At 40.7% G+C, this 15,597-nt stretch overlaps 1 protein-coding gene across 1 annotated transcript in view; it reads right to left on the reverse strand.

Annotated features, from left to right (window-relative positions):
* The window catches only part of LOC149442398 (ubiquitin-like protein 3), a 256,509-nt gene that overhangs the window by 29,696 nt on the left and 211,216 nt on the right, over positions 1–15,597 (reverse strand). The window contains exon 3 of the mRNA XM_089656143.1: positions 1,149–1,235. Within this exon, the coding sequence (XP_089512269.1) occupies positions 1,149–1,235 (87 nt within the window). The remainder of the gene's footprint in view (positions 1–1,148; positions 1,236–15,597) is intronic.

Below are 15,597 nucleotides of genomic sequence, written 5' to 3' on the forward strand. Positions count from 1 at the left end.
CCAATTACTTTTGGGCCCTTGAAAAAGGGGGGATGGGTACTCTTAAGAGCTGTAATTCCTAAACCCTTCCTCCAATTTGGATGCACATACCCTCAAATTAAACCTGAGAGTGTGCACTTTCAGCCCATATCCATTATATAACTATAGCTTGAATATGTTTTGGTAAATACCTGAAAAAAACTAAAATTGTGCCTGTGTCCAAATATATATGAACCTAGCTGTACTACAGTCAATTTGGACAAAAGCCAATTAACACCATGTCTTAAGGAAACAAGAGTACCCATAGAAAACTCACAGAACATACAAACTCCTTGCAGATAGTGAATAGTCCTGATACGAATTTGAACCGAAGACCCACTGTTGCAAGGCAGCTTTGCCCCTCCAAGTGCTAAGCCTCACCTTCATCATAACCTTTGAGGACCTGTGAGATTTCAGACACACACAGACCAGGTAACAAGCAGATGGTGGACCTTCACTATCTATACCAGAAATATAGCACAGACACATTTTTACATATATCATGGCCCCAGTTCCAAATCAGATTGAACTGTTGTGTTTCATCATTGAAGGCTTGCTTTGAAGGGATCATGTCAGGATAGAAACAGAGTGGCTACTGCTAACTTTTGAAATAGGGATTTTTTAAGATATACTATCTTTGCTCTTTGTGAGTTTTGGACACTGACCACATACTTGTCTGGACCAGCATCTCATTAGGTAGTAAAACAAGGATGGGACAGGACAGAGTTATCACTTTTATTACATATCAGTAATGGCAACTCCAATATTATTATATAAACAAATCTGCTAGTCTATAATGGAGAACTTCATAGAGTTGAGGGCTCTTGACATGGTTCTGTGTCCTAACATAGTGTGCAATCATTTATTTTAGCTCTGCTCACTGCAGATGTAGTGATATTACATTGTAGTCTTATTCAGGGAACACTAAAGCTCAGTAGAAACATTGAAGAAAAAACACTTTATTTAGATTTGACACAACAGCATCTAATGCAAACCTGAGCATTAATAGATAAAGTGAGGTGTTTTTAAATAGTGCTACACTGACCACTGTGCAGGCAGCCTTGGTTTTACGGCTTTAAGACTCTAACATAACTTTTAATGAGACTGCAATGAAAAATGTGAGCCAATACCTCCTAAAGTCACATTGCCGTGTAGGAAGCGTCCTTGATAAATGAGTCGGAGAATGCACGGACTGCTGACCTGCTCCTCTTCCCAATCTGAAAAATACAAAACACAGTGATCAATGCCGAGTGAGCTTTTTACATTTTGAATACTCTCTTCCATCCTGAAACCGTGCAAATAATTCAAACTGGAACATTATGGTATCACAGAATAAAACGTAAATACTCATATCAATGTTTCAAGTACACTTCAGCTTTGCATTTAAAGCCTCATGCACACTGCGCTGTATTTTTACAAGAAAAGCATTCAGAAGAGCCTAGTGTGTATGAGGCCTAAAGTGGACCTGAACTCAAAAGTAAAGATTTGCTACATTATAGAGAACATCCAGAAATGTTAATTGTGCCTAAGCAGTACCTTAAAAAATATGACTTTTGTTCTGATTACCTCCTAAAAAAATTAGCAGTGCAAATCCTGGTAAGCTGATGTGAGTGTGCCAGGGCACTACTGTGCCTACAGCCTCATAGATAGGAGAACTGGAGTGAGATTTGGTGATGGGCTGCTCAATTTGCTTTGTTGGAGGCTCTAATATGAGGAAGCAAAGCCCTGCCCCAACCATGATGGCCGCTTCCAGAGACATAGTGCAGGAAAAGGCGTGGTAAGCCAGTAACAGAGAATAAGCAGCTGCAGAAGACTACCTGCCTCTGCCTGCCTTTTTTTGGCCAGAAAATTCAGTTTAGATGCCTTCAAAACACAACCTATTTCCTGGGATTTTAAAACCTTGCATTCATTTTATGAATCCGGCTGCTCTGCAAGTTAAATACCCATTTTTCTTAAATATCTTCTAAACAGCTCTAAGCCCTGGTTCACACCGCTGCAACTTGTCATGCAATTTGACAGTTCCACTTGTTTGCAATGGAACAGTTCAAATCAGTGCGACCCCGACTTTGCAAAGCCATGCAGATTTAAAAAAAAAAAAAAAGGTTCCTTCACTATTTTTTGTGATTTCAGGTGTGACTTGCATAGACATCTGTGCATGAAGTCACACAGATGTCAGGCAAGTTGCATGTGAAATCACACTGACCTGCGGCTTTGAAATCGTGCCACCTCAAGTGAAGTAGCACAATTTCAAAGTCACATTCAGTGTGAACCAGGGCTAAATCAGAGTGCATGAAAAAGAATAGCTCTGTGTTCCAAGGCCGTGACCATCTCCTCCTCAAAGTGCAATGCAGCCTTGTTTACACATACTTGGCATGAGAAGGAGGTTGCACAACAAAGACTTGAAATGACAAGAGTCTGAAATCTCATGCAGAAACAAAGAGAAACAGATTACTCACAGTAGCAATGTTTATTGATTCAGTGAACATGAAATGCAGCAGAACTACACAAACAACCATATGTCTTTTTTTTACAGCAAGTAACAGTTAGAATCTGCTATGATATAGGTTACTTTTGGTAAAAAATTAAAGTTCCCATGGGGTAAGTAATACAAATACTAGGAACAGGACAATTCTACAGTTTGGGTTAAAGTTCACTTATGGCTTCTTCATACCAACTCAGTATGGTGTGAACAGGCCATATAGAAAAAAACTGTTGTGTGAACAAGATAGATAACATTATATTACAGACTGTGTCTGTCGCTCAAGATTCACACAACTTTCATCCATAATTCACTTATTGGATTTAATAGCAAAATGTGTGAATCTCAGGTGAAAGTTGTGTGGTGGTAAAAAAATGAAAAGGCAAATTGGACTCCTTAGGGTGAGAGCCAAATACATGTCTTTAAAGAAATCTTATTTATTTATTCATGTATAATTCATTTTAAGATATTTCCAATAAAATGTTTGTAGATAATTAGAAAACAAAAACTCAATATGTTTACAGCGGGGGTGGGGTGTGGCAGTTAGAACCCCTGCCAGGCTTTTATTTCTGCCTCTGCCCTCCTTTGGAGAATTTACTCTTTTGGTTCTAGTGACCTTTGTCACTGGAGCTGAAAGTGAGAAATAATCCAAAAACGTTTAACAGGAGTCAAGGAGAACTCACCTAATGGGAAAACTGGTCTCAGAAGGGGTTTGCCTTATTTTAGAATTTCTTCACTTCCTATTGTGCGTACAAGAGAAGGGAAGGAAAATCTTCTCCAATGGGACACAGATGGCAAAATAGAAAAAATCCTTACTCTATTCAAAATCAGAGGGGGCACATTTTAGAATATGATCTACTTCAAATTTTAAAATTCCAGCCTATGGCCACCCATCCCATAACAGATCGTAAGCTCTTACAAAGAGAACCAATATCCCTTCAAATTATTACAAGGACTTCAAAATAATGCTTTCTAAAGGTAGTCATGATAATAATGGTAACTCAGGCATAAAAACTCAAACGACTACTTAAATTTAATTAGATTATGGTTTTAAAATGTCATAGAATGTCTCTAGAGCAGTGGTTCTCTTCCCTCTTGCTGGGCTGCAGCTTCAGGTTTGGAATGGCCTGCCGGAAGACTGGACAATCCTCTGGTGGGCCTCCGCCTGCTGTAATACCACAAAGGCAAGGGTACTACTTCTTTTTATGAATGAATGTACCTTAGCTGAATTTCCTCAGTAGACTAATTGATCTGCCCGCATTAGACTCGATATTGTTTCGGCACTGCTGTTCCTGCTCACAGAAAGACCTCATCAGCAGAAGCACGGGAGGACAGCACACGGGTTTGTCTTTCTTTCATGCTGGCTCCTGTCTTAAGGTAAATTAAGAACCACTTCTAACTCCAAAAAAATTTGGGAGGTGTTTTCATTCATTTTGTCCATTATTTCACTGACACCAATAATTTGAGGTGCTATTCTCTTCTCAGAGCTACTAAGCCACTGTCCCTATGACACCGATGATATTAAGGTCTATATTTTCCTGGGGTTCACAATCACACTGACACCAACGTTTTGTTTATATACAAGCATAATGAGCTTTAGTTTTAATTTTTTTTTTACTATTGGGCTATGAAGAGTTTTGGGACCTGGTCTCATTAAAGTTGGAAACCACTGCTTTAGAGTACTCTAGACATATTCCATTTGCACCAACTAATATGTATATATTCAATTTATAGTCAGACTTCACTTCTAACATTAAACCACAATCATACAGTAGCACAGAACAAAAACTATTTTGTAATTGATCTTAATCTGGCAAGAAGTGAAGGAAAACGCATGCTTACAGCAATTAATGATCTCACGGATCAGCTGCTGATTTATTAGCCACTTTTCTCGGTCAGAATCAATGTCATGCAGTCTATGGAATAAGTGGCTGACCTGGCGTAACACTGGGAGAATAAATATTGCAGAACATGGCACAATTATGGATGCTGCTCAGATACGAGACGTTTCTTATTTCTCACATGACCTTAACAGTGACATCAGCTATCCAATAATGGTCTGGCACTCAGGTGATTGCAGCGTTCCATCTGCGCTGTATAAAACACCGGAGGTGAAATTAAACAGAGGATAAAAGAAAAGCTGCAGCAATGCAAGATAAGGCGGAAAGACTCTGAAAAGTGTAGAAAGCAGACAGAGGTCGTAAACAGAAATGCTGTGCCAGGATTGAGAGCCTGGATCAGCAGAAGCAGCTAACAGCATGGGATAAGTGTGGCTCTCATCTCAGCATGAAAGATGAAAACAAACCCATTATTTATCACATTCATAAACAAAATAATGCTCTATTTGCAAAACAATACATATTATATGAAAAAAGAGCACATCACAAAATCATAACGTATTTCTCCTAATAAAAGCGGAGCTGTACTGTCAGCTGTGACAGAGGAAATGATAAATCGCTGGCAAGGGAGTGTAAAAAAAGAAAAATGGAAATTCTGAGATGCCAGATGTGATCGAGGTGTAACAGCTGATTCCTCCCTCAGACAAGGGCCTTCAGCTCAAATAATGGACCACAGATGCTTTATAATAGTGGAAAGGCCTTCTCCATATTATGTTTGTGCTCAGAAGGCAGTGAAGCTGGCCCAATCACTGGCAGAACCAGTACATGGCATAAAACAGAGCTGGGCCCATTCAGACTAAGGTTACCCACTTCGTTCATCTGCTTTGTCCCATTTAAGGGGAACTTCGAGTATTCATTCATTTTATTGAATTACAAGCAAACAGGATGTAGCACCACCTGTGCTTTCTGACAGAATGTCCTGAAGATATGATGATGCATCTTTCTAAGCAGTGGAGGGAGTAGGACTCTCATTTTAGCACAGCTGCTGCTCACACCTTAGCGTATATAGGAGAATTGCTTGATTCTGTCTGCGATTCAAAATTCCGCTAAAATCTGCTGGTGCAATCCATTCTTTAAAAAAAGGGTGTTTTGTCACGTGACAACATGCCAAAAATGCGCCAAATTGCATTTCCCACAAATTAGCCTAAGTTGGCTCCAAGAAGAAAAAAAAAAAAAAAAAGTACAGGAACTACTTTGGCATGTTTTTGGAGTAGAGGACAATCCATTCAATTTAATGGTGTCACTCACAAATTAATAAAAAAAAAAAACAGTGCTCCATCATCGCTAGATGTGAAAGGGCCCAAAAGGGAAGACATTTCAAGAAGATAAACACTGAATAGAATGCCACTTGCTGTGTTACTGCCCATCATTGGCTTTTGAATTCTAATGCAGCTCTGCTCTACTGTATGTCTGTTGAATGCATGAAGCTGTGGTTGTCTGGCTTTGTCTGCCATGAAAACCCATGCTGCATTTAGTGAAATACAAGCAAAGCATGACAGATGCAGTCTCAGAACTGTCAACCACACTGGGCCATTTTCATTCATCGGAATCTGCTGACCTGCATCGGCATGCATTTCACATACATAACCAACACCTGTGTATATAAGTGATACTAAAGGGTTTTTGTTTTAACAAACGCTACCTGCTGTGTGCAATAGACCTCTTCTTGGGTCCCCCGTTGGTGCTCCTAGCTCCAAGCCAAGCCCCCATCCTCACTGGCTGTGATTGAAGGGAGAGAGCCACTGCTTTCATTAACATTGCTGCATTGAGATCAGGAACAGGTATTTGTGGGGTTGGGCAACTGCACACAGATGGTTTCTTACCTTCAAGCACAGAATGCATGAAGGTAAAAAATGCAGCATTTAGGAGCACTCTAAAGTGTCTGTTGTATAGCTAAAAAATTTAACCCCCCCCCCCATCCCCCCACACACTTGTAAAATATAAGGGTTTATCCATTTTGCACAGCCCGTTCCCCAGATTTTTTGCTCTCTTGCACAGCACCAGCCACAAACATCCAACACACTTCTAGGAGTGTGAGTCTGGCAGCCCCTACATCTATGCAGGACACAGTAGTGATATAGGGATCAACAGATGGGACCATGGTGTGCAGCAAGACATGCAGACATTGACATTCCTGGAATTGTTAGATGGGAAGATTGTGCCAGGGGCTGCAGCTCCAGAAAGTGAAGACTGGAGCAATGGGCAGCAGACAGGTGAAAATAAAGTCCTTTTTTAATACAGACATGGCCAAAAATACAAAAATATTGGCACCCCTGCATTTCTGTCAGATAATACACCACTTCACAAAGAAAATTGTTACAATTACAAATGTTTATGCATTCTCATATTTTTTCCTTTTGTTTGTACTGGTTTGACACAAAAAAGCGGAGAAACAAAAAGCCACTTTCCATGCAAAACCCCAAAAATGGACCGGACAGAGTTATTGGCACCCTCGATTTAATATTTGGTAGCATACCCCTTGGAAAAAAATAACAGAAATCAATCGCTTCCTGTAACCATCAATGAGTTTCTTACACCTATCCACTGGAATTTTGGATCACTCTTCTTTTGCCAACTGCTCCAGGTCTCTCAGATTGGAAGGGTTCCTTTTCTGAACTCTGTTTTCAGATCACTCCACAGGTGCTCTATGGGATTGAGATTTGGACTCATTGCTGGCCAGATCAGTACTCTCCAACACTTTGTCTTAAACCATTTCTGGGTGCTTTTTGACATGTGCTTTGGGTCATTGTCCTGCTGTAAGATCCATGACCTCCGATGGAGAACCAACTTTCTGCCACTGGGTCCTACATTGCATTACAGAATTTTTTGGTAGTCTTCAGATTTCATAATGCCATGCACACACTCATGACATCCAGTGCCTGGAGCAGCAAAGCAACCCCAAAACATCAGTGAACCTCCATGTTTGACTGTATCCTTTTCTTCAAAGGCCTTGTTGCTTTTTCTGAAAACAGTAGAATGATGGGCTTTACCAAAAAGCTGTAATTTTGTTTCATCTGTCCACAGGACATTATCCCAAAAGAATTTTGCCTTCCTCAGGTAAGTTTTGGTACACTCCAATCTGGCTTTTTTATGGTTCTGTGTCAGCAGTGGGGTCCTCTTGGGTCTCCTACCATAGCATTTCTTTTCATTCAGATGGCGATGTATAGTCTGAGCTGACACAGTTGTACCCTGGGCCTGAAAGAAAGCTTGAATTTGCCTCGAAGCTGATTGAGGTTCTTTAGACACCATTCAACAATCCTTTGTTGCAATATTTGGTCAATTTTTCTCTTTTGTCCACATCCAGGGAGATTAGCTACAGTGCCATGGGCTGTAAACTCCTTGACAATGTTGCACACAGAGGTCACAGGAACATTAAGATCTTGGAGATGGACTTGTAACCTTGAGATTGTCCATGCTTTTCTACAATTTATGTTCTCAAATCCTCAAACAATTCTTTGTTGCTCTTTTTCTTCTCCGTGTGGCAAACAGACACGTAACAGAAAGGTTGAGCCGATATTTCACCATTTTAACTAGCCAGTGTGATTTCTATATTATCAGCACCTGTTAATTGATACAGCTTAGCTTAATTACAAGTTACAGAAGCATCACAAAATTGGAACGCAATAATTTTTTACAATCTTTAAAAGGTGTCAATTTTGTTCAGTCCATTTTTGGAGTTTTGGGTGGAATGTGTCAGATTTGGCTTTTGTTTCTCCATTTTTTTGTGTCATACCAATATAAACAAAAGAAATAAACATGACAATGCCTAAACACTTGTAATTGCAAAAATGTTCTGGGTGAAGTGGTGCATTATCTGACAGAAATACAGGGGGGGGGGGGCAATATTTTTGGCTATGACTGTAGCTGCTGCTCTTAGCACAGCAGTAGAGAATTTCTGGCCATACACATAACAGTAAACAATGAATGATAGGTTATCCTGTTTTTAGCCATCATTTCATATAAAAGAAAAAAAAAATGAATACGAGCAACAATATACAGATCATTTTATTGAAATCAACATATTGAAGGATTACACATATACTGATGCTATTACTTTAATCATGGAGGAACATAGGAAATCATTTTATTGTAACCTTGTGCTGCTGTCAATACTAGAACTTTTCCATTATGTATCTTTCCTCACTAGACCACTGCGCTCATATTCTCTGTACTTGGTTCCTCACAATAGTTCAGCTCTTTGCAGAAGGGGTTCATGCACTACAACTCAACCATAGTACCTTTTGATGTAGTCTTGAAGTTGATACATGTCTGTTCATGCCTATGATTAACATTTCCAGTCAAATGATTCAGAGCTGCTCAACTGCCTTACCTGCCATATCCGCTAAATACTTTGAGTAGCTGCGTTTGACCAATAATACAAACAGTGTTTTTTTTCCCTCTGTATGTATGAAAAGGTACAATGGCACACTTCCCTTGTTTTATTAAGTTTATTTTTGTAGCTGCTTCTCTTTAATTAGACAGTCAGTTTAAACATTATCTTGATTTAAACACCAACAGCACTTAAACCCGATGTTTCAGTGTTGTGTGAATAATGGTGACATTAATTGCATGTTAAGTTCTTACAACTCCTGGGATCTCCAGTATGAAGATGCACTATATGGCCAAAAGTATTGGGACATCCCTCCAAATCAATGGATTCAGGTGTTCCAATCACCTCCATGGCCACAGGTGTATAAAATCAAGCACCTAGGCATGCAGTCTGCTGCTACAAACATTTGTGAAAGAATGGGTCGCTCTCAGGAGCTCAGTGAACTCAAGCATGATAGGTTGCCACTTGTGCAATAAGTCCATCCGTGACATTTCCTTGCTACTAAGTATGTTACAACTGGTAGTGGTATTAAAACAAATTGGAAGCAACTGGGAACGGCAGCAACTTGTAAAATGATAAGTGGGGTCCATGCATGCTGAAGCGCACAGAAGTCGTCAATTGTCTGTATTCAATAGCTAAAGACCTCCAAACTTTGCATGGTCTTCAGATTAGCACAACAGTACGTAGAGAGCTTCATGGAATAGTGCCATCCAAGCCTTACATCACAAAGTGCAATGCAAAGCGTCGGATGCAGTGGTGTAAAGCACGCCACCACTGCACTCTAGAGTAGTGGAGACACGTTCTCTGGAGTGACGAAATGCTTCTCCGTCTGGCAAACCAATGGACATGTCTGGGTTTGGTGGTTGCCAGAAGAACGCTACTTGCCTGACTGCATTGTGCCCAGTGTAAAGTTTGGTGGAGGGGGGATTATGGTGTGGGGTTGTCTTTCAGGGCTTGGCCCCTTAGTTCCTGTGCACAGCACAGCCATCCAGAGCAGTACGATTACAGTGAAACACACACATCGCCCCCTAGTGAAACACTCCCTGCACACAGTTAACCCACTGATCGCCCCTCATGTTAAACCCTTCCTGCCCAGTACCATTAGCACAGTGTCAGTGCTTTTTTTTCTTTTAAGCACTGATCACTGTATTGGTGTCCCTGGGGATGTCAGTGACACCAAGTCAGTTCCCCCCAGTGTCCGAATGTCAGCTGCAGACACGCTATAGTTCGCTGATAGCTGCCATTACTAATATATATATATATATATATATATATATATATATATATATATATATATATATATATATATCCCAGTATACATACTGCCATTTGTAAATGCTATAACTTTCACGTAAACCAATTAATTTCCATGTGTTGGGATTTTTTCAGCAAAGACATGTCACAGAATACATTTTGGTGTAAATTTATGACGAAATTTGATTTTTTATATTTTTTTTACTGGACATGTTTAATAACAAAAAGTCAAATATATTGTTTATCTCAAAATTGTCAGGAAATAAAATACCACTGAAAGAAAGCTCAATTTGTGGGAAAAAAAGGAAATAAATTTCATTTGGGTGCAGCATTGCATGACCGCGCAATTGTCAGTTAAAGTAACACAGCTCCTTAATGCAAAAAATGGCCTGGTCAGGAAGGGGGGTAAATCCCCAGGAGGGCAAGTGGATAATAAATGTTTTCTTTTGGGTTTAATACTGCTTAAGTATAAGCATCTTTCTTACACAGGTTAGTAAGCTAGTTACATAGTGAGTCTGGCTGAAAAAAGACAAAAGTCCATCCAGTTCAACCACTAAAAAAAAAGAAAGTTATAATTCTATACCCACAGTTGATCCAGAGGAAGGCAAAAAAACCCCCCAGCAAAGCATGATCCAATTTGCTCCTGCAGGAAAAAATTCATTCCTGATCCCCCAAGAGGCAATCGGATATTCCCTGGATCAACTTTACCTATAAATGTTAGTATCCAATTATATTCTGTGTATCTAAGAAACAATCCAGGCCTTTTTTAAAGCAATCCACGGAGCTGGCCAGAACCAACTCTTGAAGGAGTCTATTCTACATTTTCACAGCTTTCACTGTGAAGAAACCTTTCCGTGTTTGGAGATTACATTTCTTTTCCTCCAGATGTAAAGGGTGCCCCCAGGCACTCTTTACAAACTGGCAAGCCAGCGTAGCAGTCAGACGGCAGGGGCCAGCGTCAGGAGCCTTGTTTTTTTTTTTTCTTTTTTCAGGTAGAGGTGGCAGGCAGTGTGATTGACTTTGTATCTACTTCGGTGGACATTGTTTTAATAAAGGACTTTTCAAAGACTGTCTCCTGTCTTTTTTCAGACTGCAGACCCCCACAATCACAGCCCAGGTTTGTGGGGAAGAGGCCCTTGTCCCCCATCAACATGGGGACAAGGTGCTTTGGGGGGGGGGGCCGTGCCCCAAAGCACTCCCCCATGTGGAGGGCATGTGGCCTGGTATGGTTTGGGGGGGGGGGGGGCGCTCGCTCGTCCCCCCCCCTTTCCTGACCTGCCGGGCTGCATGCTTGGATAAGGGTCTGGTATGGATTTTAGGGGGGACCCCACACCATTTTTAAAAACATTTTGGCGTGGGGGTTCCCCTCAAAATCCAAACCAGATCTGAAGAGCTTGGTACAGATGGAGGGGGGGACTGTGGCAAACTTGCTCATCAGAATTGGAGCGGAGTTCCCCCTCAACCCTCTTTTTCGTGTTCTGTCTGTGTATTTGAGGTCTTCCTGGAATCATTCCTCACATCCCCCCTGCATTCCTGTGAGGCAGACTTTATCTCCTGGCAGATGAGGTGGAACAACCTAAGATATTAGAAGTGGAGACACGCTGTCTACAAACGTGTCACTTTGGTCACCCAAAGCTATGTAAGCCCCACACCTTATCAAAGGGACCCGAGAACTGATCCTCAGATCAACTGTATGGTTCATATCATGGGATATGAAGCTGGTAATTTAGTGTAGAGTTTCCCAATGACCACTCCCAAGTCAGAGCCCCCCCCTCCCCTTTTGAGAGGGACCTTTAAGAGAGTTAAGTGAGTTAGTCTGTGACACACACACACACAGAGATCTCTGAGGTAACATCGTAACAGAGGAGATCAAAGAACCTTTCTGCTCTGCATCTTGAATTTGCTAAAACCAGGCCAGGCAAGTAACTTACCCTGTATTTCCTCGCTATTCTATGTTTGCTGTGTCTTTGTATACATATATATACCAGGCAAGGCAAGTAACTCAACCTTGTAATCTTCTTCCTAATTATCTCTTTGCTGTGTCTTTATATACATATATATATATATATATATATATATTTTTGTGACATCTCTTTGTAAATATGTATTTGCATCCGACGCTTTTAGTAATAAATCTTTCTTTCTGAAAGTGTTAAACTGTTTCTAAGCGCTTACTTGCAGTTCACGAATCCCTGCCTTTGAAGAGACGCTACTGGTTGGTTATATCTCTGTATGGTAGGTCCGCGGGCCGTGCTATATAGATCAATATTTCAATCATTATAGTGTATATTTGATAACGGGAGTTTCCCAGTCTCCGACAAAAGTGGTGGTGGTAGTAGAGGGTTAGTTGCGTAACTAACCCGACCCAGTAACAAGCGCATTCAGGCTGCAGGCACCGATTGTAGTCCATTAGCTGGGCAATCGCTGTGTAGGGTGCAGCTGGGTGGGGCCTTGTTAGGCGCGTCACACCGTGGTTTTGGATCGGCCGGCCCTTCGGTCACGAGTTTGGTGAGAAGGTCTGGGGTTTGACGCCGTGGGCGTGACGTATTACTGTTAGTCGCGGCTGTGCGATTGTCCCCTGTTGGTGGCGGCGATCTCGGGTCGTGACAGGGACCCCACACCATTTTTAAATTATATTTTAAATTGCCGGCAATTTTTTCAGCTGTCAGTGGGGAACCCACTCGGAGGCCACCCATTCCTTAACAACCCATGACAGTACTGACAGATACAGTACATACCGCATGCCTGGACCACTACTTAATTATCGCATGCATTTAATTATTTATTTTCTTTTGTGAACTGAGTTCAGATGTTTTGCAATTTGCACCTGAAATCGGCATGTCATCTGACTTTGAAATCGTGCCACTTCAAAGTCGCATGATTTCAAAGTCGGGCTTGATGAACGGGGTATTAACAGAGCAAAAACGGATGTAAACAGATGAAAAAAAAACAGATATAAACCTAGATTGTAAGCTCGAAAGAGCAGGGCCCTCGAACCCCTCATGTATTGTATTGTTACTGTCTTGTCTCATGTTCTGTCCCCCTTGCTATTGTACAGCGCTGAGCATACCCTTTGACGCTATATAAATACTGTATAATAATAATAATAATATAAACGGATGTAAACTCATCCATTTTTTCTTTGAAAAAAACGTGACTGAACTGATGAAAAAAAACGGACCCTAAGGCATAAACTTTGGGGTAGTTATCCTGATCTTTTCTTCAGTGCCTATTGATGTGCATATCAGGTGCCCTATAACATCACTGGCTAGGTGTGTTTTAGTCTATTACATGATGATGGGGGAGACAAACTGCTTGCCTCTTCAGAAAAAAAGTCAACAAAGGCCACTTCTACTTAACAAGATTTTTAAATGGAACTTGTCAAAGTAGAATTATCAGAGACAGCCAGATAGTTGGCATTTTTATTAGGTTATCAACAGCAACCTCTCATGTTTGTTACAGCAGGTTTCCCTTAATCGAGAGAGCCACCAAGACACAAGAAGTGGGGCAGATTTTGATGTAATGCCAAGTCTTTTCAGCTCCCTACCATGGAAAGGCTGTCCTTGGCTTGTCTGCCCACTGTGTGTTGGAGCTGAATAGCTGCTGCATGTACCCAAGCAATTAAAGATGTCATTGAAAGGGCAGAGGGTGTGTTACAAAGTCCTGAGCTCACCCCTCTCTGAGCCCACCAGCACCACAATAAAGCTAGGGTGATGTAAGGAATCTCTAGATGTCTATGGAACACAGCAAAATCCTTGCTAAAGATTCTCAAGGTATTTAACAACTTCAATACAGGGCACTTTTACCCCCTTCCTGCCCAGGCCAATTAGCAGCTTTCAGTGCTGTAGCACTTTAAATGACAATTGCGTGGTCATGCAATGCTGTACCCAAATTCAATTTGTATCTTTTGTTTTGAGACAGATAGAGCTTTATTTTGGTGGTATTTAATCACCACTTGGTTTTTAATTTTTTGCTAAACAAACAAAAGAGACTGAAAATTAAAAGAAAACAAACAAAAAACCCCCCACTTTTCTTCGTTTCTGTTATAAAAATTTGCAAATAAGTAAATTTTCTTCTTCACTGATGTGTGCTGAGACTGCACTGATGAACAAAGATTGGCACTGATGGGGCTGCCCTGATTATCAGTATAAATGTCTTCTTGTCACAGGAAAGCTAGTCACATGGTAAAGAGCCAATATCATTTGCTCTTCACCCTGATCAGTGATGAGCTGTGTCTGAGGGACACAGCTCACCACAGATCGCTGCACGCCCCTGGGGGCGCGTGGGAGAGGCATGACTGGGAGGACATCTTCTGACGTCCACCTGAAGGGAGGAAAGGCCTGCTCAGCCGACAATCTGATACTGGCCATGCAGAAACCAGTTAAGCGTACAATGGTTCTTTAATTTCTAACAAATGTTGCCTATGATCTGAACACAGATTTCTGAAAAAACAGCATTAATTCCCTGAAGATATGTCAACTTTTTTAATAAAGATTACAGTTTTTATATTAAAAGACACCTAGTATCAGAATCATAAAAAGGTTTTACAGTAAAATGTACAGCAAAGTTTACATATGGTCGGTAAAAAAAAAAGCAAATAATGAAAAACTGTACTGTTTACCTGTAACCTTAATTCACTGTTTGGGTGTAAACAGAAAGAAATGGAATCTACAGTATTTAGCAAACACCCACTGGGATGGTTGAAATAATTACTGTACAAGAACACAATGCACAAGCCCATACAAGAGCATGTCATTGTTCTGGCAAGCTTGTGTGATGTCTGTACCCTCCTCTTATGTGCTGTGCCCCCAAACACATACAGGACAATTCAAACCTACGCAAAATACGACTGATGATTATCTTCAGACAAAAACATTGTTTATTAGTTTGATTTAATGCAGACTTTCTAAAGCTTCCATCTTAACCTCGACCCTACTCCTCCACGGATGTACAACTCTGGTCACTGCTTCACTATTACCCTGAGTGCCTTACTACTTAATTTCCACTTTCAAGCATATTCTCTTGCGGTTTGATCAACTATGAGCAAGGCTAGCCATACATGCAATAGGTTTCTATTGATCCTGCACACTAAATAATTATTATTATACAGGATTTATACAGAGCCAACAGTTTGCGCAGCGCTTTACAAAATGAAGGTAGACATAACAGTTACAATACAATTTGGTACAAGAGGAAACAGTGGGCCTTGCTCATTAGAGCTTACAATCTAGGAGGAAGGGTTGAGTGATACAAAAGGTAATAGCTGTGGAGGAATCTGCTATATTGTATATATATATATATATATACATACAGTATGTGTTAGCATACATTTACTCTGCGCATAAAGAAAAATCACCCCCTTTAAAATAATCACATTTTGTTGCTTTGCTGCCTGAAATGAAGACCGACAGTTTTTGTTTTATCCAGTTGTATTACCTCAGTGTACATTGTAACATGCAAATGAAAGAAATAACACCCAACATGTCAGAATTAAAAATAAATTAAAAAACAGGATCACGGAGCTGGAAAAAAGGATCGTCCCCACACACACACACTTCTGAAAACGACAAACTCAATCAGGTGTAGATAATCAACTTCTCAATGGCACACAAACCCAT

This window comes from Staurois parvus, unplaced genomic scaffold (genome assembly GCF_062004578.1).
Source record: "Staurois parvus isolate SC_StPar_1 unplaced genomic scaffold, SC_StPar_1.0 ptg000891l, whole genome shotgun sequence".
Classification (NCBI taxonomy): domain Eukaryota; kingdom Metazoa; phylum Chordata; class Amphibia; order Anura; family Ranidae; genus Staurois; species Staurois parvus.